The sequence below is a fragment of the Pongo abelii genome, chromosome 20 (genome assembly GCF_028885655.2).
Source record: "Pongo abelii isolate AG06213 chromosome 20, NHGRI_mPonAbe1-v2.0_pri, whole genome shotgun sequence".
NCBI lineage: Eukaryota > Metazoa > Chordata > Mammalia > Primates > Hominidae > Pongo > Pongo abelii.
In genome coordinates this window covers 61,314,712-61,339,788 of record NC_072005.2, presented here as the reverse complement: position 1 = coordinate 61,339,788, position 25,077 = coordinate 61,314,712, and the positions used below count along the sequence as shown (strand labels likewise).

General features: G+C 44.0%; 1 protein-coding gene across 1 annotated transcript in view; it reads right to left on the bottom strand.

Annotated features, from left to right (window-relative positions):
- The window catches only part of LOC100437736 (uncharacterized), a 46,586-nt gene extending 21,952 nt beyond the window's left edge, over positions 1–24,634 (bottom strand). Inside the window, 7 exon segments of the mRNA XM_063719800.1 lie at positions 2,008–2,340; positions 3,175–3,459; positions 19,210–19,503; positions 21,037–21,336; positions 22,788–23,069; positions 23,796–23,831; positions 24,601–24,634. Coding sequence (XP_063575870.1) covers positions 2,008–2,340; positions 3,175–3,459; positions 19,210–19,503; positions 21,037–21,336; positions 22,788–23,069; positions 23,796–23,831; positions 24,601–24,634 — 1,564 coding nt within the window.
- Between the last annotated feature and the right edge of the window lie 443 nt (positions 24,635–25,077).

Below are 25,077 nucleotides of genomic sequence, written 5' to 3'. Positions count from 1 at the left end.
ACCTCAAAAACACAAGTAATTGGAACAACAACAAAAAAATAGACCATTGGGATTATATGAAACTAAGCAGCTTCTGCGCTGCAAAGGAAGCAAGCAACAAAGCGAAGAGACAAGCCACAGGATGAGAGCAATTATTTGCAAACTACGCATCTGAAAGGGGATGAAAAACTAGAATATAAAAGAAGCTCAAACACCTCAATAAAACTAATAATTTAATTATAAAATTAGTAAAAGAGCTGAACAGACATTTCTCAATGAGCAAAACATACAAATGAACATTGCATATATGAAAAAGTGCTCAGTATCACTAATCATCAGAGAAATGCAAATGAAGTCACAATGAGCTATCATCTCACCCCACTACAATGGCTTTTATCTCAAAGACAGACAAAACAAATGTTGGCAAGGTGGTGGAGAAAGGAGAACCTTGATACACTGTTGATAGGAATGTAAATTAATACAGCCATTACAGAGGAAAAGAATATGGAAGTTCCTCAAAAACTAAAAAGGGGTTAGGCACTGTGGCTCACGCTTGTAATCCCAGCACCTTGGGAGGCTGAAGTGGGCAGATCACTGGAGGTTGGGAGTTCGAGACCAGCCTGGCTAACACGGTGAAACCCCGTTTCTACTAAAAATACAAAAATCAGCCAGGCGTGGTGGCGGGCGCCAGTAATCCCAACTCCTCAGGAGGCTGAGGCTGGAGGATCGCTTGAATCCTGGAGGTAGAGGTTGCAGTGAGCTCAGATGGTGCCATTGCACTCCAGCTTGGGCAACAAGAGTGAAACGCCACGTCAAAAAAACAAAAAGCATAAAACAAAACCTAAAAAGAGAACGTCCAGAGGATCTAGCAATTCCACTAGTGGGTGTAAATGCAAAGAAAAGGACTTCAGTGTGTCGAAGTGACATCTGCACTCCCATGAGTGTTCCAGCACTGTTCACAGTAGCCAAGATGTGGAGTCAACCTACCTGCCCATCAGTGGATGAATGGATAGACAGAATGTGGTACACACACACAATGGAGACAACTCCTCCATAGAAAGAGTAACATCCTGTCATTTACAGCCATATGGATGGACTGGAGGTCATTACAAGGATTGCCATTTCTCACCCGCATGCAGGATGTAAAAGGTGGACCTCATGAAGGTAGAGAGTAGAATGGTGGATACCAGAGGTTAGGAAGGAAGGGGTGGAGGGTAACAAAAAAAGAATATACATGTATTTATTTATTCATTTAGAGACAGAGTCTCTCTGTGTCACCAGGCTGCAGTGCAGTGGCATGATCTCAGCTCACTGCAACCTCCGCCTCCTGGGTTTAAGCGGCTCTCCTGCCTCAGCCTCCCAAGTAGCTGGGATTATAGGCCCATGGCACCATGCCTGGCTAATTTTTTTTTTTTTTTGTCTTTTTAGTAAAGATGGGTTCCCCCACGTTGGCCAGGCTGGTCTCCAGGCCCTGATTTTAAATGATCCACCTGCCTTGGCATCTCAAAATGCTGAGATTACAGGCGTGAGCCACCACACACAGCATATAAAGGTATTTATGATCCCTAGATTTTACACATAAAATGGTAAAGTTGGTAAATTATATAGGTACATTTAACCTCAATCAGCATTTTTTCGAAGGAAAAGAAAAGGGTGTAGGGGTTGCTGGTGATGACATCTCTCTGTGGGTGAGAGGCCAGGATGGGCTTCTGGGAAATGGGTAAGGTTGAGGGGCTGAGGGAACCTCTGATCTCCCCAAACTGAGCCCAGTCTCCCCTTCTCTGGGTCTGTCCTGATAACTTTCTCCATCTGCCTGGGTGCCTGGACCCCTGACCATGGGCCTCCATGCAGGCTATGCAGGAGGGTTTGGAGGTGCCTTGTCTGCCATCCTGCACCCTGATCCCGCCCTCACACCCAGGCTTCGTCTTCTCTCTGCATCTGTTCATCCTTCTTTCCATCATCAGCAGGAAGCTCCTCAGCTATGGCTTTAGGATCAGAAGACATGGGACAGACATGGGCTTTCCTCACCTGTGACAGAAACAAGCAGTGGGTCACTCGGGTCTGACCACTCGTAGGGAGATCCACGGAAAGAGCCGAAGCATCTGTAGGTCCCTCTGTGGGTAGCAGGGCCCAGAGGGAAGTCGGCCTGGAATGTTCCATTGATGCTCGGCACTGCAGGGAGCCTAAGTTGATGGGCCTCCCCCTCCCTGGATAGATGGTACATGTCAAAGGAGCTCCAGGAACTGCAGGACAAGGTCACGTTCTCTCCTGCGCGAACCGTGGGGCCTGGCTGGGCTGAGAGAGAAGGTTTCTCATATAGACCTGGAAGGAGAAGAGGCAGTTTCCTCAGGGAGGTTCTTCCTTGTCACAGCTCCCCTCACACCTGAGCTGAGAACTCACTTCCCTGCTCTATGGCCTAGTGCTGTCTCTCTCTCTCACCCTCCATCCCCAACTCTCCCTGTCTATCCCTCCCTGTGTGGTTCCAGCCTGGTGGTGGCATCAGCAGTGCACCCTTGCTGATCTCAGGGTAGCCAACCTTCTTGTTTGGTTTTTTAACTTGTCCTTGACCTGGGTTCCTGTGTTGGTTTCCTGTTGTTGCTGGAGAAAATTATCACAAACATGGCAGCAGGAGAGAACACACTGACCCTTTCCACTTCTGGAGACAGAAATCAGACCCTGTTCTTCCTGGGCTACAATCAAGGCATCTGCAGGGCTGCATTCCCTCTGGAGACTCGGGAGAATCAGTTCCATTGACTTCTCCAGCCCCTTTGTGGCTCGTGGTCTTCCTCCACCTTCAAACCCACAGTGGCTGGTGGAGTCTCCCATGACGCTGCTCTAATCCCCATTCTCCTCTTCCTTCTCCACTCATGTGGGCCCTTGTGATTCCACTGAGCCCAGTGGGAGAGTCCAGGCCATCTCCCATCTCAAGGTCAACTCATCAACAACCTGAGCTCCATCTTCCCCTTCAGTCCCGTGCCCTATAACATAAATAGTCACAGGCTCCAAGCATTACAATGTGGCCATCAATGGGGACAGTTATTCTTCCTGACACAGCACCCATTCCCCTGTATTCAATCCCCCTTTACCCCAAATACAGTCGGGGCCTGGATGATTGGACTCTAGTGGACACCCCCACCAGAAGCTCTGGGATTCAGGAGGTGGAACAAGGAGAAGCCCAGACAGGAGCCCTCTGACCTGTGACCATGATCACCAGGGGGTTGCTGGGTGCCGACCACTCAGTGGGGGAGTGCGGGTGAAAACCTCGACATCTGTAAGTCCCTGCGTGTGCTGGGGTCACAGGGCTAATGAGGAAACTGTTCCAGAATATTCTGTTGTAGAGCTCAGGGACAGGGACCCCATCTTTCTTGTACAGCGTGAAGATGTTAAACCCACGACGATAGTGACACCGAAGAGTCACGTGTCCTCCTTGAGGCACCACAGCGCTGGGCCAGGCAGAGCAGAAGGGCTTGTCCTGACCACCTTGGGGAGAAGGAGATGCCGCCTTAGAGAGGAGAATGTGGAGCTGCCCCTCCCTCCCTGTGCTCAGAAGATTCTCCCCATTTCCATGTTTCTAAGGCTCCTACCACACCTGGGTGCCCAAGGCTACAGGAAGGACCCATCCCGCATAGACATGGCGTCTCCCTACAAGGACCCATCCCCTCAGACATGGCTGCTGAGTAAGGGACTCTTACTAGATTTTAATACTGCAAGATTAGTTACACCAAACAACAGAAAGTAGACACGGGGTGGAGGGTATGATCTTTGTGAATGGAATATCAGCTAATGCCTGAACCACAATAAACAACTGAGCTCCATCAGAGGATTTGGAATGGCAGGGTCGTGGCTGTGGTTCCCCCACCTCTTCTGGCAGAATGACAGCAGCCACACTGCATTCCCTACCGTCATGGAAACGCTGGAGGGTGTGAGTTACCCTCTTGTCCTCAGAGGACCTGCTGTTCCTAACGCTGCTACCCTTCCCTTCTCTGTCGGTGACACCACATCCCCCCACACACCCCAGCTTTGAGCACCTCAGTATCCTGCCTGGGCCACACAGAGCTCAACTCAGCCATGGGGAAGAAAGGCTGGGGAGGGCTAAGACAAAACAGAGGGCTGAGCATACCAGGATCTCCTCTTTCTAGTTCATGAGAGACTCCCGCAGGCCTTCCCATGGTCAGCCCATCAGCCCACCCTCTGTGCTGCCTCCCTCCCATTTCTGGAAAATTCACTTGTATTGGGGTGAAGATGGCAACCCATCATTTGGGGAAGGACTCACCCACGTGTGCCCACACGCTCTGGTCCAAGAAGAACCCTGCAAAGAAAGATCATGATGAACTATTCATTTCGGCACCAACCTGCCCTTTCCTCCTGAGCCATTGGGCGCCATGCTGGACTGAAAATTAACTCAGCCTCACCACTCACTTGCTTCAGAACATGGCTCTCTGCTGGGGAGACACCCAGTCTGCAGGCCCACAGTGTAACCCTGGTGCTCCTTCCCTTCCAGGACTCACCAAGACATGCCAGGATGACGACCATGGGCGTCACGGACATGGTGCAGCTTCTGCTGCCAGGACGCAGTGACTCCGCTCGACTGACCGGTGCAGAGGATGTGGTGAGGAGCCCGGATCGTGCAGTTGACACATTGACCACAACATGCGAAGGGGACATAGGTAGGCTGCTTCTACGTCATATGAGGTTCAAGTGGGGAGTCCAGTCAAGGGAGGATGAGGCTTTCTGAAAACTGCAGACTAGACTTGTCACTTTACATCATGCACAACGGCCAGACTCAAAACACATCTCAGACCCACTTACCCCTGCACAGGACGATTGAATTCTGCACTCACATGAGGAACTTTTGATGTATTTTTTTGTTTCCACCTGAGATTCAAATTCTCCTTGATATGTAATATGCAAAATACCTAATAGGTTTTATTAACATTATAGAGGAATTGTATTAAATAAATTATCATAATTTTCCATGGTTGTATTTTTCCTGTTAAGCCAGAAACAGATCAAATGATTTAAATCTCAGTAGAAAAGACTATATAGTTATTTAGCATCATAGAATTCCACCTTATTAGCAAAAACACAATATGTCAATTGAGGGTCTGCTCGTGTTATCTAGAATTTGTCTTATGACCCAAGAGTCCAAATTCACAGTTCCCTGTCTCCCTTTTTGTCTCTCTGTAACGTGTGCTTTTTTTCTCCCTGTGTTGTTTGTGTGTCTTTCTTTCTCTCTCTCATTTGAGGAAAAAATATCAGACTGATAACATCCTCTAACTTGATACTGGAACATTGCAGTAACTGAAGGTTGAAAAATACACATTTAACGTGCTGTCATTCTTACAGATGTCTCTTATTTACACCTACCTTTCTGGAGTTTGTAAGAACTTTCTCACTATGCATTTTAAATTTGTAAAACTCATAATTTTTAAAAAGAGATGGGTCTCACTGTTTGCCCAGGGTGGCCTTTGCTCATTCCATAAGGCTGGCATCACCCTGATACTAAAGACAGAAAAGAACATTAAACAAAAGAAAACTACATGCCAATATTCCCGATGAACATAGATGCAAAAATCCCCCCAAAATACTAAGAACTGAATCCCGCAGCATATCAAAAAGCAAATCCACCATGATCAAGTCGACTTTATTCTTAGGATGCAAGGTTGGTTGAACATACACAAATCAATACATGTGATTCATCACCTAAACAAAACTAAAAATAAAAACCACATAATCTTCTCAACACACATGTAGAACATACCTTTTACTAAGCATTTCTTCATGTTAAAAGCCCTCAACAAGCTAAGCATTGAAGAAACATAACTCAATATAATAAGAACCGCCTATGACAAACCCACAACCAACATCATACTGAATGAGTGAAAGCTGGAAGGAGTTCCCTTCATAAGTGAAACAAGACAAGAATGCCCACTCTCACCATCCTATTCAACATAGTACTTGAAGTCCTGGACTGAGCAATCAGGAAAGAGAAAGAATTATAAGGCGTCCAAGTAAGAAGAGAGTAGTAGAGAGAGGTAGTCAAATTCCCTCTGTTTGAAAATGAGATAATTTCTATACCTAGAAACCCCATAGTCTCTGCCCAAAGGCTCCTACATCTTAGAAACAAACTTCAGCACAGTTTAAGGGTAGAAAGTCAATGTACAGGCTGGGCGTGGTGTCTCAGCCTGAAATCCCAGCACTTTGGGAGGGCGAAGCGGGTGGATCACCTGAGGTCAGGAGTTCGAGACCAGCCTGGCCAACATGGCGAAACCCTGTCTCTACTAGAAACACAAATATAGCCAGACGGGGTGGCACACAACTGTAGTCCCAGTTACTTGGAAGGCTGAGTCAGGAGAACCGCTTGAACCTGGGAGGCGGAGGTTGCAGTGAATGGAGATCACGCCATTGCACTCCAGCTTGGGCAACAACAGCAAAACTGCGTCTCAAAAAAAAAAAAAAAAACCCAAATGTAATTAATGAGGAAAGGGTATTTGTGGTGTACATCATGATGTTTTCATATAGGTACACATTGTGGAAAGGATGAAACAACCTCTTTATCATATTTATTTTTTCACATACTTGTATGTTTTGTGTGTGTGGTGAGAACACTTAAAATCTAATCTCTTAGTAATGTTCAATACACCATAAGTTGTTATTAACTGGAGTCACCAAGACATACAATAGATCTCTTCAACCAATTTCTTCTAACTGAAATTTCGCATCCTTTAACCAACATCTCTTCAATCCCTCTCCTCCCCTAGGTTCTTTCAACGACCATTTTACTGTTTCTCTGGGTTCCACTTCTTACACTCCACATATGAGATCATGTGGCATTTGTCTTTCTGTGCCTGGATTGTTACCCTTAACATAATGTCCTCTAAGTTTATTCACATTGTCACAAATGACATGGCTTCCTTCTTTGTTGAAAAGGTTGTATAGTACTTCATTACGTTCCTGTTGTATACCTTATTTTCTTTGTCCATGCACCCATAGATGGGCAGTAAGGTTGATTCCACAGCTTGGCTGTTATGCATAATGCCGCTGTAAACATGGTAATGCAGATATCTCTTCAACATACTGATTCCACTTCCTTTGGATACATGAGCAGTAGTGGGATTGCAGAACATATGTGAATTCTATGTTTAATTTTTCAGGAACTTCCAGGCTGTTTTCCATAATGGTTGTACTAATTTACATTCCCATCAACTGCATACAAATGTTCCCTTTTCTCCACATCCTCATTAACCCTTGTTATTTTTTATGTTTTTGATAACGGTCTTTTTTTTTTTTTTTTTTGAGACTCAGTCTTGCTCTGTCACCCAGGCTGGAGTGCAGTGGCACAATCTCGGCCAACTGCAACCTCTGCCTCCTGGGTTCAAGTGATTCCCCTGCCTCAGTCTCCAGAGTAGCTGGGACTACAGGTGCAAGCCACCAAACCCTGCTAATTTTTGTATTTTTAGTAGAGATGGGGTTTTGCCATATTGGCCAGTCTGGTTTAGAACTGCTGACCTCAGGTGATCTCCCTGCTTCGGCCTCCCAAAGTGCCTGAATTACAGGCATGAGCCACTGTGCCCAGACTATTAATGGTCATTCTAAGAGGTGTGAGGTGATATCTCATTCTAGTTTTAATTTTTGTTTAGCTGATGTTTATTAATGCTCATCATTTTTTCATATACCTTTTGGTGATTTGTCTTATTCTTAGAAATGCCTATTCAGATACTTTGCCCTTTTTAAAATTGGGTTATTTGGTTTCTTACCATTGAGTTGCTTGAGTTTCTTATATATTTTGGATATTAATTCCTTATTAGATGTATGGGTGCAAATATATTCTCCTATCCTCCCATTCCATAGGTTGTCTTTCCATTTGTTGAATTTTTTTTTTCTTTGCAGAAACTTTCAATTTGATATAATGTTATTTGTCTACTTTTGCTTTTGTTGCCTGGGCCTTTGGGATAATATCCAAAAAGGTTTTGCCCAAGTCAGTGGAGTTTTCCCTTGATTTCTTTTAGTAGTTTTTTTTTTTTTTGTTTGTTTGTTTTTTAAGATGGAGTCTCACTCTGTTGCCCAGGCTGGAGTGCAGTGGTGCGATCTCGGCTCACTGCAACCTCTACCTCCTGGGTTCAAGTGATTCTCCTGTCTCAGCCTCCTGAGTAGCTGAGATTACAGGCACCCACAACCACACCTAGATGTTTTTTGTATTTTTAGTAGAGATGGGATTTCACCATATTGGCCGTGCTTGTCTTGGAATCCTGAACTTAGGTGATCCGCCTGCCTTGGCCTCCCAAATTGCTGGGATTATAGTCTTTCATCTTACATTTAAGTCATTAATCTATCTTGAGTTGACTTTGTATGTTCTGTGAGACAAATGTCCACTTCCATTCTTCTGCATGTGGACATGCAGTCTCCCAACCCCATTTATTAAAGAGACTGTTGCTTCTCCTTTGTGTGTTCTTGACAACATCCCAAAAACTGTTTGACCCTAAATGCATGCATTTTTTTCCTGGGCTATGAATCACTTCCATTGGTCTATGTGTCTGTTTTTATGCAAGTACTGTGTTGTTTTAATTACTGTAACTTTGTAATCTAGTTTGTTTAGTAGTAGTTTAGGTAATGTGATGCTTCCAACTTTGTTCCTTTCCCTCTAGGTTGCTTTGGTTATTTGAGGTCTTTTGTAGTTCCACGTGAATTTTAGGACTGTTTTTTCTATTTCTGTGAAAAAAAGTCATTGGATTTTTGATAATGGTTGCATTGAATCACTTTGGATAAAATGGACATTTGAACAATATTAATCCTTCTGATCCGTGAACATGGAATATCTTTTGATTTATTTGTTTTTTTCTTGAGTTTTTCATCAATGTTTTATAGCTTTTGTGTACACATCTTTCTACTCCTTGGATGAATTTATTCCTGCATGTTTTGTTTTCTGTAGTTATTGTAAATGGGCTTATTTTCTTGTAAAATTTTTTGGATAGTTTGTTGTTAGTGTATAGAAACTCTGTTGTTGTTGTTGTTGTTTTGGATGATACCCATCCTAAGGGGTATGAAGTGGCATCTGGTATAGCTTTGGTTTGTATTTCCCTAATGATTTGTGATGCTGAATATCTTTTCATGTGTATGTTCTTTGGAGAAATGTCTATTTAAGTTCTTTGCCCATTTTTGAATTGAGTTTATTGTGGCTGAGTTTTAGGAGTTGTCTGTATATTCTGGATATTGATCCTTTACAGGTGATATGATTTGAAAATATTTTCTCCCATTCTGTGGGTTGTCTTTTTACTTTGATAATAATGTCTTAAAAGTTGTTTTTCCTTGGCATGTGAAGTAACTGATGTTGTCTTTTGAGTCACAATATTTCAAAATTTTCATAAAGTCTAACTTGTTAATTCTTTCTGTAGTTGCCTGTGCCATTGTTGTCACATCTAAAGGATCACTGCCAAATCCAATGTTGTGGAGCTTTTCCCTTGTGTTTTCTTCTAAGAGTTTAATAATTTTATTTGTCAATATTTAGGACTGACAAAAGCTTTTTAACATTCCTGGCACCATCTCAGTTACTGATCTACTCCCAAGATGGATCATTTCAATTAAAACATGTAAAGCATGACCTCACCTGAATGTGTTTGAACTTGCTCTTCTCCCTTTCAAATCGACTCCCTCACTTACATAGTTTGTGTTCAAATGTCAACAAATAAAACATAAAATGAAATCAATCCTTTTCATAGACCCTTTATCTAAAATAGAATAGTAGGTGCCGTGACATTTCATCCTCTCATCTTGAATTATTTACGTTTCTACATGAACCAATCCATTCTTCTGTGTGTGTGTGTGTGTGTGTAGTTTATCTGTCTACATATAATGTAAACACCATAAAATAACAGACATTTAGTAATTTTCAAATGAGACTTCAGGAATTAACAATGGCTTGCCATTTTTAGTGTGTTATTATTATTATATTAGATGAACAGAATCACCTCAGGAACATGGCCAGGGCCTTATAGTCCAGGAGAACTGTGGCCTGACTCAGGTACATTTTACCTGCAATAACAGCAATTGCAGGTCGCTGGAGTCCATCACAATTGGCTGGAGACAAATGTAAGACAAGAATATTTGCAGTTTCCCCAGACTGACACAGTTGTAGGTTCCCCAAAGTCATGAGTCCTGAGACACCTCCAACAAGAGCTAGAAAAGGTATCACTTCATGAAGAGTTGCAGCCTACCCATTTTAGACAAATGGAGCAAAATTACAGTATCACATCTTTTCCTTTCTCCTTCGTAGAGTCTGGATGAACAGAACAAAAAGAGTTAATGGAATATAAGATTCCAATTCTCTGGCATGAGAAAATGGACGAGGAAAGGAAGATTCGTCTTCATCACATCTCAGACATGCTTGGACACAGAGTCGAAGCACAAAAGAGAAACATACTTGTTCCCATCCACAGTGGGATCCAGGATCTTCTCCCTTCTCTCAGATCAGAACTGGGTCTCCACTCCCTACTTGTAGTTCCCAGAGATGAAGCCCAATTCTCCTCTGTCTCAAGCTTTGAAGGCCAGCTTTAGTGTGTTCACCATGGATGAATGAAGGTGAGGTCAGAGGTTTGGGAAATGGTCAAGAACTGAGGTGAGAAGAGAGCTGTGGAGGCATGGCCCCGGGGAGCTTGGTGCCCCCCATATCCAGAGCCTGTCTGGTCCAGGAGAGTTCCCAACCCTGTGAGCACCAACTCCGGATATTCTGGGCAGTGACCTGAGGGACAGCCTCTTATGAATACAGGCTGTTTTCCTCCAATGTCTGCGGTGAAACCAGGATGTACAACATGACCGCATTCAACCCAACTATGGGCTTAGGATTTTGCTGTACACCAAAATTCAGTGTCCAATTTCCACTCTGTTTACGTGGAAAAAGAAGGGGTTTGTTCCCAGACATCTCACTCCCGTGTTCCTCTTTCAGTTTCAAAGCTCAGATGAAAACAATGAGTGTCACTTATTGTCAATCCTCTTCCCTGCCTTTTCTACACTCATCAGTATTACCGTTTACATTGAGACTAGAGATGGCCAATCACCACTTTTCTTTGGAAAAATCAACCTGATGTTGTACCTACTTTTTTAGAGGTGGAATCAACCTACCCTAAGATGCCGACTACATTTTACTGAATGGACTTTTGTGGATCCCCTCGATGTATATAGTGGCACCTTGAGGTATCATCCCTGTCTTTAGCAAATGAATATTATCCCAAGGACAATGTTTCCTCACAATTATTCGGGATGGATGAGTGGATATTGTGGTAGCAAGAACATTACAAAAAGTCACAGCTGATACAACACACTTGAAACCCATCTGGCCAATCTCCCACCGACAGAATGTCTAGGTTTCTTCACTTCTAAAGTTATTTCTTAGGAGACTTCTTTAACGTGTTCTGCAGCCATTTCTGAGTTGTAATTATCTTAGTTACAAAAGGTGAAATTGTTCTGATGTATTAATTTACAAGTATTTTTCTATCAGATTATTTGCAGCATAAAAAGTCTCAAAGATTTTACTACCTAGTTTTCTGCGAACCAGTACTGGCTACAAAGTATTTTTCTGCAGATGGACTGAGAAGTTACCTACACTACTTAAGACTTGGCAAAGACCAATATATGAACATTTTGGCTGTTGAAATTTGATTTGAACTTCTCTCCAGGGGCAAAAATTGAGTTCTCTCTCTTAATGTATTAAGACTCCAAAACTATGTTCAAAATTTAAAATTAACTGCCAATAGTGTAATTTATACTGGAGTAGTAAGGAGATGTGACAGGTCAAGGTATAAGAAGAAGCCTTGAGACTACAAAGAAGGCAAAAAATTCACTATTTTAATCATGGCCTCAGAACAAAGCTGTGTTTGAAATACCATGGCATTTAAACAACTCATTAATAAAAATAGTAATCTATTAATTTCATGGTGTTTCAAAAATTATTTCTTCTACATTTGGAATATGTACATTAAAGGACATATGCATTTCAAAAGATTTAATAAAACTTGTAACACAGAAGTTTGATGCTTCTTTAAAGATTTTAACTTTGTGGTTGTCTCTGTGGTGATGTGTCACTGCTACAGAAAGTAACATTTTAAATTTGGGCTATTTTAGACATTTGGGTTTATATATATAGAAAGTAGATCACAAAGGTTAACATAAGGCAAACTGTGAGAAGAAAAGCCAAAAGTTAAAGAGAATAAGCTGAGAAAACAAGTCAAAAGTTAAAGGAGAAGAAGAAAGAGAAGAAAAGGAAGAAAGAAGAAGGAGAGAATGAAGAGGAATAAAAAAGAAGAAGAAGGAGGACAAGGGAACATGAATAAGAACAACAACAAAAAAAACCACACACATAGGGTGGTACATTAGATGTAATAATGAGGAGAATGGAGAAGATACATAGTCCAAGATCCCACAGAGACCTGGAAAGAATTTTATGTGGGTTGTCTGTGAGTGGATCCAAGTGTGTCATTGAGAGTTCTCTCGTGTCCTTCACCTATCCTCTTTGACCTTTAGAAAGTGTTCCCTGAATATTTAAGAAAGGTATTCCTTGTATATTTTGCAAAGCTCCCACAAAGACTTGGGTCTCTATGCATTTCAGATCCGCGTTGGCAATGGTTGCAGTGGGGTTTGCAGCCAGGATCCGTTCAGTAGGAGTCCGCCATTCACTCCAGCCAGCTTCAGTCATGTTTCTTCCATTTCCACCTGTGGCCCCTCATGGCTCCACCAGGTCTTAGCCAGCATTGCCAAAAGTGCCAGGAAGACCAGACCGGCCACAACCATCCTGATGGAATTCTCCACAGTATAGTCCTGGAGAACAGGGGCTGGAGGGTGAGGGTAAGATCAGAGACCTTTCCATGTGGGCCAGGCGCCTCCCTCCCCAGAAGCTCTGAAATGGAGCTATTTCCCCATCTCACCTTCATAAAATTCTTCCTGTCCAGAACCCCTCTTCTCCCTATATCATCATGAGCACCTTCAGAAGCCTTTTGCCACAAACAGAAATTTCTTTTGAAGATATACATTTTTTCTGTACATTTCAAAAATGTTCCCAAACTAATTCTCCAAAGCAATAGATGTTTGTGTGTATGCTGTGCAGGTTATGCATACAAGGAAAGGAAGCAGAGTGAGTCTGATTTGGCAGAGGAAACATATGTGGAAATTATATCATTTACTCTCTTTACAAAATTAAGTAGAAAATTGAAAACACTGGTAAGAAGGAATGAGCTATAGAGAAAGAAAACATCTGAGATGCTTGTTTCCAAGATGGCTGACTAAATGCTTTTTCGGCATGTCTCATCCACTTAGAAGAATGAGCAGAATCTAGAACAAAAACCATATGGTCATCTCAATAGACATAAAGAAAAGCATCTGTAAAAAAAAATCCAACATCCTTACCTGATGAAAACCCTCAAAAACTTAGGCATAGAAAGAACATACCTCAAAGTAATAAAAGCCATAGATGAGAAACCTAGAGTCAACATCATACTGAACAGGAAAAGTTAAAAGCACTCCTCTGAGAACTGGCACAAGACAAGGACACGGACATCCACCACTCTCTATCAACATAGTACTGGAAGCCTTGTCAGAGCTATCGGGCAACAGGAAGAAGTAAAAATCCAAATTAGAAAAGAGGAAGTAAAATTATTTTTATTTCTGATGCTATGATCTTAAATCTAGAAAATCCTAAAGACCCTGCCAAAAATTCTTATGATTGATAAATCAACTAAGTAAAGTTTCAGAATACAAAATCAATGCATAAAAACCGGTAGCATTTCTTTACACCTATAATGATCTAGCTGAGAACCAAATCAAGAAGGCAATCCCGTTTACAATAGATACGCAAAATTAAAACACTCAGGAATATATTTAACCAAGGTAGTGAAAGATCTCTACCAGGAAAATGTAAGACACCAATGAAAGCAATTATAGATAACACAAAAAAAAGAAAAAAAATTCCACGCTCACGGATCATAAGAATTAATGTTGTTAAAATGACCATACTGCCTAAGCAATCTACAGATTCAGTGCAATTCTTATATGAAAATAATAACACCAGTTTTCACAGAATTAGAAAAAGCAATCCTAAAATTCATACAGAACCAAAAAAGATCCTAATAGACAAAGCAATTCTAGGGAAATGTAGAAACCTGGAGGCATCACGCTATCTGACTTCAATCTATGCTCTAAGGCTATAGTAACTGAAATAGCACGGTGCTGGTATAGACATAGAAACAGAGATCAATAGACCAGAATAGAGAGCCCAGAAATACTGCCTCATATCTACAGTGAATAATCTTTGACAAAGTCAACAAAACATACACTGGGGAAAGATATCCTTTTGAATAAATGTTGCTGGGAAAACTAAATAGCCATATGCAGAAGAATAAAACTGGACCCATATCTGTCATTATACACAAAAATTAACTTAATAATTAACAGCTTAAATGCAAAAACAGAACTATAAAATCACCAGTGGAAACCCAAAGAGAAACTCTTCTGGACATTGCTCTAGGCAAAGAATTCATCACTAAGACCTCAAAAGCCCAGGCAATAAAAATAAAACTAGACCAACAGGACTTAATAAATGAAAGAGCTCCTGCCCAGCAAAGGAAATAATAGCAGAGTGAACAGGCAACCTGCAGAATGAAAGAAAATGTTTGCAAACTATGCATCCAACAGGGAACTAACATCCAGAATTTCTAGGCAACTCAAACAACTAAACTAACCCCTCAAATAATAGCATTAAAAAGTGGGCAAAGGGATATTCATACACATTTTTCAGAAGATGACATACGACTGGCCAAACAGCATACGAACAAATGTTCAACATCACTAGTCATCAGAGAAATGCAAATTGAAACCACAATGAGATATCATCTTACAGTAGTCAGAATGGCTATTATTAAAAATGCTGGTGGGGAGCAGTGGCTCACACCTGTAATCCCAGCACTTTGGGAGGGTGAGGCGGGTGGATCAGGAGGTCAGGAGTTCAAGACCAGCCTGACCAACATAGTGAAACCCCGTCTCTACTAAATATACAAACGATTAGCTGGGCGTGGTGGTGTGGTTCTGTAATCCCAGCTACTCAGGAGGCTGAGGCAGGAGAATCATTCGAACCCGGGTGGTGGAGGTTGCAGCACGTGGAGATGGTGCCACTGCACTCCAGCCTGGGCGACAGTGGAAGAATCAATCTCAAAAAAAAAAAAAAAAGAAAAAGTGAAACATATAACAGGTGTTGGCAAGGATGCAGAGAAAAGGAAACTCTTATACACTGTTGGCCGGTACGTAAATTAGTACAGCCTCTATGGAAGACAGTATGGAGATTTGGCAGAGAACCAAAAATAGAAACACCATTCGATCTAGGGTTCCCACTGCTGGGTATCTACTCAAAAAATACCTGCACCTGTATGTTTATTGCAGCACTGTTTGCAATAGCAAAGATATGAAATCAGTCTAAGTGTCTGTGAATGAATGATTGGATTTAAAAAAGGATGCGTGTATACACAACGAAATACTATTTGGTCATAAAAAATAAAACCATGTCTTTTGCAGCAACATAGATGGAGCTGGATGCCATTATTTTACATAAAACAACTCAGAAAGACAAATACCACATCTTCTCACTCTACGTGGGAGGGGAGTAATGTGTACACATGGACGTAGAGTGTGGAATGACGGACAGCAGAGGCTTGGAAGGCTGGAGGGTGGCAGGACGTGGGTGAGTAATGAGAATTTGCTTAATGAGTACAATGTACAGTATTTGGGTGATGGATATAGTAAAGGTCCTGACTTCACCACTGTGCAATATACCCATGTCACAAAATTACACGTGTACCTCATAAATTTATACAAATAGAAAAGAAAGTCTGTACACAGTAATCAATCATGATATGTAGATAAAGTCAATATTCAATTTAAACCAGAATAACTAGTTAAAATGTTGTGTACACAACAGTGAAGAGAATATCATCTACGTCAGAGGAAACTGTCAATATTAATGCACAGAAAAAGAAAATAACTGAAACAAGAAAGAGCAGTTTTGTGACAGGGTAAAAATTGACAACAGTTTTAGAATGCTCCTAACTTGAGTTCCAAAAAGAAAGAATGAGAAAACAGGTTAGAAGCAATCTTTAAAGAGGCAATTGTTGATTATTTGGAGGAAGTATACACATACATCAATCCACAGGTTCAAGAAATCCAGTGAATGCCAGGCAGAATGAAGTAAACACACCTCACGTTCAACATTACAGAAAAGCTGCATAAAAGCATAACCAACCCTTAAAATTAGCCAGAGGAAAAGGATCAGCTGGTAAGGATTTATAGGGAGCCAAGCATTGTCTTCCCCACAGAAAAAAGGAAAACATAAGCCAGTAGAATAGCATCTTCACCCAGCTAAGATACCGTCACCAGCCACCGACAATTCCTTACATAGTACAGTTACTGTCCGAGATCAACGCAGGAAAGAAACAGAACTGAAAGACAAAAGGGCAAAGAAAGCTTTTCTCACTGACCCTAAAGGAAATTCTGATGACCGTGCCTCAAAGATAAAGAAAGTGAAACCAGATGGGGTGTCGAAGATTGTGACAAGAACTAAGAGCAGAGGAAGAACTAAAAATATGGCTATGCCAAAAATGAATATGGACCGTACAATAGTGTATGAAAACATGCCCCTGTGTAATTTCTGAAAAAGATGGAATTATATATACCACAAAACAAAACATCATATAAGTAAATACAAACATATGTACTAAATATGCTCTAAAATCCTGTTCTTACACAGGAAGAGTGGAAATATGTTTTTATATTTGCAGTTTAATCTCTGAAATGATTAATTTCAATTTTAAGAATATGTAACAACTTCAGGATAGGCACACCATATATGTATTCCTAAATGATGTAGATAAAAAATAGAATGCTTGAAATATAAAACCACAAAAGAAATCTGTGGGAAAAAAAGGGAATCAGGGAAACACAACGTAATAATTACAAAAATATGATTGGAAACACTGCCCTAACATAAACCAAAGATTGTCAGAAAGTCTTATTTTCTAAGGCGAATTGTTTGAAATTTATGAAGGACATATCTCAATGTTAATAATTCACAGAGTTTGAAATTAAACAATGTGGAAATATACCAACCAATCACTAACTGTTAGAAATGTGGTATAACTATATTAAAATTAGACAAAATTAGTCTTTGGGAAAAATCAGTGGAAAACATTAAGCATAAAATGTAGGAAAAAAGGAGGTAAATTTATAGTATTTTTGATTTACCAGGAATATATAATCAGTTTACACTTAACCACTCCCAGCAACATTCCTGCAAATATACATAGAGGAAGGGTCGCGGAAATAAACGGACAGGTAGGCAAATCCACAGCCACAGTGGGGTGTTTAACACTCCTCTTTTCTCAGTTGTTGATAGAAGTGGTTCAGGCAATTGGAGAGGATTTAGAAAGATAATTGTTGGACCTGACCCAAGGTATAAGTCCACTCCCAACCACAGGACTCACATTCCTTATAAGCACTAAGACATTTAGAAATCTGACTGGATTCTGACCAGCCCTCACCATACAGCAGGTCCATGGACTTCTTGGAACACACCAAGCTCATTCTCACATTAGGGTCATCCCCAATGTCCTAAGTCCGTGAAAGTTCCTTTCAACACACTCCCCAGGGCTCACTCCCTCTTGTCTCTAAGATCGGAGTTTAAATGTGATCTCCCTGGTGAGGTCTCAGTGAGATGTTCCCTCCTGCACACTCCAAATGACAACGTTCCATGTTTATTCATTTCATTCTGTGCATGGCACTTTCACCAAGTGCTAAGGATTCACTCATTCGTTCATCCATTCACTCATTCATTCATTCATTCACTCATTCCATCATTCACTCATTCATCCATTCACTCATTCATCCATTCTCTCATTCATTCATTCATGTTCTGCCTCTCTCTCTCACCCCACAGCAATGTGAGCATCATGAACCAAGGAGCTCGGCTGTGCTGTTTACTCCTGGCCATGAAACAGAGAGAATTGATGGTAGGTGTGAAGTAAATATTAGATGAATGAGGTAGTGAAGGGGTCATTTACTGGGTGAGCTCAGTTGTCTCTACTCTAATTCCCTCCCTCGGCTGACTTCCCTGAGTTGCCCCCTCGGCTGAGTGAAGTCCCTTCACTGGCAAATGGAACCTCAACCAGTAGCACTTAGGTGGTCTCACACTTTGTTCTTTCCCTCTCCTCTTGCTCCCTAAGGATTATCAATCTCCATGACAGGGCTGGAGAGCAGACAAGCCACACATTCTTTCTGGGGAGAGAATAACATGGAGTACAAGGCATTCCACATTTAGGAAGAGAACTCAGTTATGGAAGGTCAGAAATGAAAGGTTCCTACAGACCAACACCCAGGTTGGTGGCCACAGCCCTAAATGCTGATGGAGAATCACCGGAAATCTTTAGGGAAGATGTCTGGCTTGAGGCCACTGAGCAGAGAAGTGGCAGATCCTTCTCAGCCTTCAGTGCTGAGCCTCTGTCCCCTCAGGGATCCACTGATCAATGAGAAGAGCCTCTTCTCATCTCCTGGGATGGAGCTTGGGGCCCCTGGTGAAGGAATGGGCCTGTTTCCACCTGTCACGTTGTCATCTAGCTTGGAAATCCTGCAAATCCCGGGGAGGCCCTCCCCGAGTCCCCAGAGAAGACTCCCCCACTGAGTCTCCAAGGTGTGGAGAGAGCAAGAGACATCCAGGGTGGAAAATGCCTCCCATCAAGAGACATTGGGGCTCCCCTAACGATGGTCGCATCTGTGCCCCCCACGTGGAAATCACTCTTTGGTGAGAGGTGGGGGCTTCTGGAAATGGGCAATGGTGGGCGGCCAATGCTACCTCTAGTCTTTCCAATCTGAGCCTGGCCTTTCATGCTCCTGAGTCAGCACTGATGCTGTTTAGATGCATCCCAGGTGGGCCTCTGTACGAAGACTGGGAAGTGGTTTATGTGGCCTGTGCTCTATCTGCAAGCTTCAGGTAGGGTTGCGGTTACCACCCCAAATCCTGATGTGATCTGTCTGCCTCGCTCTCTCTGTCTGTCTATGTCTCTTTCTGTATGTTTGCTTTATGTCTCTTCTATCCAGCATCTCTGGCTGACACCCCCACGGCCACCCCCTCCATCTGAGGCTCCCCTGAATGTGGCCATTGTAGTCCGTCTGAGTCCCACTATTTGGGGAACAGATTGGTTTCCTCACCTGTGACAGAAACAAGCAGTGGGTCATTCGGGTCTGACCACTCATAGGGAGAGTCACGGAAACAGCCGAAGCATCTGTAGGTCCCTCCGTGGGTGGCAGGACCCAGAGGAAGGTCAGCCTGGAATGTTCCATTGACCTTGGGCACTGCAGGGAGCCTAAGTTCATGAGCCTCCCCCTCCCTGGGTAGATGGTAGATGTCAAAGGAGCTCCTGGAGCTGCAGGACAAGGTCACGCTCTCTCCTGCCAGAACCATGGGGCCTGGCTGGGCTGAGAGAGAAGGTTTCTCATATAGACCTGGAAGGAGAAGAGGCAGTTTCCTCAGGGAGGTTCTTCCTTGTCACAGCTCCCCTCACACCTGAGCTGAGAACTCACTCCCCTGCTCTATGGCCTAATGCTCTGTCTCTCTCTCTCACCCTCCACCCCATCTCTCTTCATGTCTATTTCCTCCTTCCACCTTCTCTGTCTCTCTAGGTCTCTGACCTCACTTCCCCACCTCTAGATATGTTTTCCCTTTTTGGATTGTTTTATTCTCTCTGACTCTCCTTGGATTGGTTGACTTGATGTTACTTTTTTTTAAATTCTGAGTTTCTCACTTTGTGTCTTGTTCATAACTTTCTGCATATTTCTATTATCTACCGATCTATCTATTTATCTATTCAGTGTCTATCTACAAATTCTCTACCTGTCCTCTATATCTATATATCATCTATTTATCTATCAATTGTCTATCTATCCATCAATCATCTATTATCTATATCTATGTATCATCTCTCTCTTTCTATGATTTCTCTCTTTGTCTGCCTCTCTATCTCTATGTGTTATCTATGTATCTTCATCCTCATCATCTCTATGTATCATCTATTAATCAATGAGTCAATCAATCATCATCTATGTACCTATAACCTATTATCTATCATCTACCTATTTATCATCTATCTATATCTATCCATCTATCATCTGTCTTGCTCTGCCTCTCGGTCTCTCTAGTTCTCTTTGGAATCTCTGCAATTCATCCCCACATCTCCATCTTTCTAAGTCCTTGTGCCTCTCCTTCAGGACTCTAATTTTCGTGCTTTTCTCTGCTCCCTTCCATCATTCTCGCCACTTCTCTGCTCTCTTTTCTCTCTCTTTATGTGTCTGTGAGTCGTTCAATCTCCTTCCTCTGGCTCATTCTCTGTGTGTTTATGTCTTTGCTTTTTGGTGTCCCTGATTTCTCTCTGTGTCTCTCAGTGATCCTCTCATATGTGGGGTTATTTGGAATGTGAGCCTCAGAATCTAGTCTGGGGAACCCCAAGTTCACACAGCATACAGGGGTTGGTGTTCTGGGGTCATGATATCCTGGGATGATTACTCTCCATTGCATGGAAGGCAGAGGTGTCAGAATAAACATGGCATCTGTAGGTGCCACAAGGCCTGAGGCCACAGGGCCCAACTCAGGTCAGAAATATGGGTGTCCTTGGGTTTTCCTGGTAGAGAACACTTTGTGGAGGTAAAACAGAAATGAAACTTCTAATCTGTGCCAGGTCTCTGAGCAAAGTCAGCATGGAAGGTCACCTCTCTCTGGGACATGTCTGTCTATCTGTCTCCTTTAACTCCTTGTGTCTTTTCTAACTCTCGGTATGGCCCCTGTGTCTGTCCTCTGTTATGACACCTGGTCTGTACTTGTGTCTCCTGTTTCTCTGTCTCTGTTGGTACAGACCTCACCAAGTCAGTTTCTCTCCTTAAGAATACCAAGCTCATCTTCCTTACAATGACCTGGGCCTCCAAGTTCTGGATCATTCACTCTGCGTCCCAATGACAATGAGAAGAATGTCCGGACATTATTACCTGTGATCACGATGTCCAGAGGGTCACTGGGAGCTGACAACTGATAGGGGGAATGCGTAACAGAACCATAGCATCTGTAGGTCCCTGCAAGGGCAGGCGTCATGGGACCGATGGAGAAGTTGGCCTTGGAGAACCCATCATGGAGCTCTCCAGTGAGGCGCAAAGTGTCCTCAACCTTCTCCTCTCTGTGCAGAAGGAAGTGCTCAAACTTGACATCTGACCAACATTGCAGGATGACTGTCTCTTCTGATTTCACCAGGGGACCTGGGAGGGCCAGGAGGGAAGGTTTTCTGTGGACTCCTAGGAAGAGAGGTTGTGAGTTTAGAAGGCGTCTCTCTTTATCATCCCATCCATTGCACCTAGAATGAGTGAGGCTTCCCCTCACTGGTGTCTGTCTCTCTCCTTCCTCTCTGTGTCTTCATGTTCTTTTCTGTGCCCATAACTCCTGGTGTAGGTCCTTCCATCTGTCTCCCTCCGTCTTCTCTGTCCCTTGTCTCTAGTAGCCTCTGATTCCCTTCCTGCTGGGCTCAGCCTGATCTCTTGGGCTGTTGTATGTATTTCACACTAATGTTTTTCCTGCTGTCTATGTGGGGGTGGAAGAGGAACCAGGATAGGCTGCACATCCAGGCTCTTAGCAGCCTGGTTCAATCTCTTTTGGATGAATTGGAATCCTTGGCAGGAGGTATGAACTGATCTGGTAGGCAGGCAGCAGTGTCCACACAGCCTGTTCCTGGTGGGGACTGGGAGCCACTCTTGCCATGCCTGTGCCTTCTCCATGGTGCCAGCTTCCATAGGCTGGCTCCTGGTGCTGGTTTGAGGAGTTTCAACCCCTCCCTCTGTGGATGGAGCCTGGTGGTGGCATCATCATCCCACCCTTGCTGATCTCAGGGTAACCAACCTTCTACTTGTTTGGTTTCTTGAATTAATTAATTAATTTTGGAGACAGAGTCTCACTCCTTTGCCCAGGCTGGAGTGAAGTGGTGTGGTCTAGGCTCCCTGCAACCTCTGTCTCCTGGGTTCAAGTGATTCTCCTGCCCCCAGCCTCCCGAGTCACTAGCATTACATGGGCCTGCCACCATGCCCAGCTATCCTTGTGTCGTTTCTTAACTTGTCCTTGACCTGGGTTCCAGTGTTGGTTTCCTGTTGCTGCTGTAGAAAATTATCAGAAGCATGGCAGCAGGAGAGAACACACTGACCTCTTCCACTTCTGGAGACAGAAATTGGACCCTGTTTTTCCTGGGCTAAAATCAAGACATCTGCAGGGCTTTGTTCCCTCTGGAGACTCAGGAGAATCAGTTCCTTGACTTTTCCAGCCTCTATAGGCCACCTGGATTCATGGCTCGTGGCCTTCCTCCACCTTCAAAGCTGATGGAGACTGTCATTACGCTGCTCTAATCCCCACTCCCCTCTTCCTCCTCCTTTCATGTGGACCCTTGTGATTACACTGACCCCAGCGGGACAGTCCAGGCTGTCTCCCCATCTCAAGGTTAACTCATCAACAACCTGAGCTCCATCTTCCCCTGCAGTCCCTTCCCCTATAACATAAATAGTCACAGACTCCAGGGATTAGAATGCAGTCATCACTGGGGACAATTATTCTTCCCACCACAGCACCCATTTCCCTGTATTCAATCCACCTTTAACCCAAATACAGTCAGGGCCCGGTGATGGGACCCTCAAGGACACGCCCACCAGAAGCTCTGGGATTCAGGAGGTGGGACAAAGAGAATGCCAGACAGGAGCCCTCTGACCTGTGACCATGATGACCAGGGGGTTGCTGGATGCCGACCACCCACTGGGGGAGTGTGGGTGTGAACCCTGACATCTGTAGGTCCCTGCTTGTGCTGAGGTCACAGGGCCCATGAAAAGGCTGTTCCAGAATATTCTGTTGTAGAGCTCAGGGACAGGCACCCCATCCTCCCTGTAGAGACTGAAGTTGTTAAACCTAAGATAAGAGTGACACTGAAGAATCACATGTCCTGGAGGCACCAGAAGGCTGGGCCAGGCAGACAGCAAGGGCTTGTCCTGACCACCTTGGGGAGAAGGAGGTGCCGCCTTAGAGAGGAGGATGTGGAGTTGCCCCTCCCTCCCTGTGCTCAGAAGATTCTCCTCACTTTCCACGTTTCTATGGCTGTTATCACACCTTGGTGCCCAGGGCTAAAGGAAGGACCCATCCCGCAAAGACATGGCATCTCCCTACAACAAAAGTGTCAGCTGAGAACTTTGAGCAAGTGCTGAGTAAGGGACTCCTACTAGATTTTAATACTGTAAGATTACTTACATACAACAACACAAGGTAGACATGGGGTAGAGGGCATGTCCTTTGTGAATGGATATAAGCGGATGCCTGAACGAAAATAAACAACTGAGCCCCCATCAGAGGATTTGGAATGTCACGGCCATGGCTGTGGTTTCCCACCTCTTCTGGTAGAATGACAGCAGCCACACTGCAGCCCCTACCGTCATGGAAATGCTGAAGTGTGTGAGTAACACCTTTGTCCTCAGAGGATCTGCTGTTCCTACCACTTCCCCACCACACACCCCAGCTTTGAGCACCCCAGTCTAACCCTGGTCCCCAGAGAACCTGACTCTGCCAAGGGAATGAAAGGCCAGGGAGGCGAGGTCAGAATTGTGGGCCGAGCAGCCCAGGGTCCCCTCTTCCTAGTTTATGAGAGACTCCTTGACAGGACTTCCCTCGCGTTTCAGGAAAATCCTCTTATGTGGGGAGATGACACCCTAAGGTTTGGAGAAGGACTCACCCTCATGTGGCCAGGCCCCCTGCAGCAAGAAGAACCCTGGAAAGAAAGATCATGATGGACGATCCATCTGCAGGCAAACCAGGCCTCCCTTGCTGCCCCCACTGGGCTGTGAGTCTTGGCAGCTAGGCCCTTGCTGGGCTGAAGGTAAACTCACCCTCACTGCCTACCTGCACCGAAGAACACGGCTGTTGGCTGTGCAGAGACCCAGCCTCGAGGCCCATATCCCCACCCCAGGCCCATATCCCCACCCCAAGCCCATATCTCCACTCCAGGCCCATATCTCCACTCCAGGCCGATATTTCCACCCTAGGCCCATATCTCCAATCCAGACCCATATCTCCAATCCAGGCTCAGATCTCTACCCTTGGCCCATATCTCCAATCCAGGCCCATATCTCCACCCCAGGCCCAGATCTCCACCCCAAGCCCATATCTCCACTCCAGGCCCATATCTTCAATCCAGGCCCATATCTCCACTCCAGGCCCAGATCTCCACCTCCAGGCCCATATCTCTACTGCAGGCCTGTAACTCCACCTCTAGGCCCATATCTCCATCCCAGGCCCATATCTCCACTGCAGGCCCAGATATCCACCTCTAGGCCCATATCTCCACCTCCAGGCCCGTATCTCTACTGCAGGCCCGTAACTCCACTCCAGGCCCATATCTCCACTCCAGGCTCCTATCTCCCATCCAGGTTCCTATCTCCACTCCAGGCCCATAACTCCACCTCCAGACCCATATCTCCACCTCTGAGCCCAGATCTCCATCCCCGCACTCCCTCCCTCTATTCCTTTCCAGGACTCACCAACACACACCATGCTGACGACCATGAGCGACATGGTGCTCTCTGTGCAGACAGGCGGCTGTGCCCCAGCTCAGCTCAGCAGCGCACAGGATGTTATTTGGCGCCCTGCCCATGCAGTTTACATGCTGACCACATCATGGGAGGCTGACATACGCAGGCTCTTTCTACCTTGCATGAGGCCCAGTGGGTGCTCGCTCAAGAACGGAACATGGCTTCCTGGAAATTGTTCTCACTAGAATTCACACCTCGCGTCCTTCACTATGACCAACTCAAAACACGTCTCGGATCCAACCTCCCGAACACAAGATGCCTAAAATCTGTGCTAACGTGAAAGACTTTTCATGTATTTTTATTGTTTTTATCTGAGATGCAAACTCTTCTTCCTGTGTAATATGCAAAATATCTAATAGGTATTATTAAGGTTTTCAGAGTCATTGTGACTAATAAACCATGAGAATTTTTCATGCTTGTATTTCT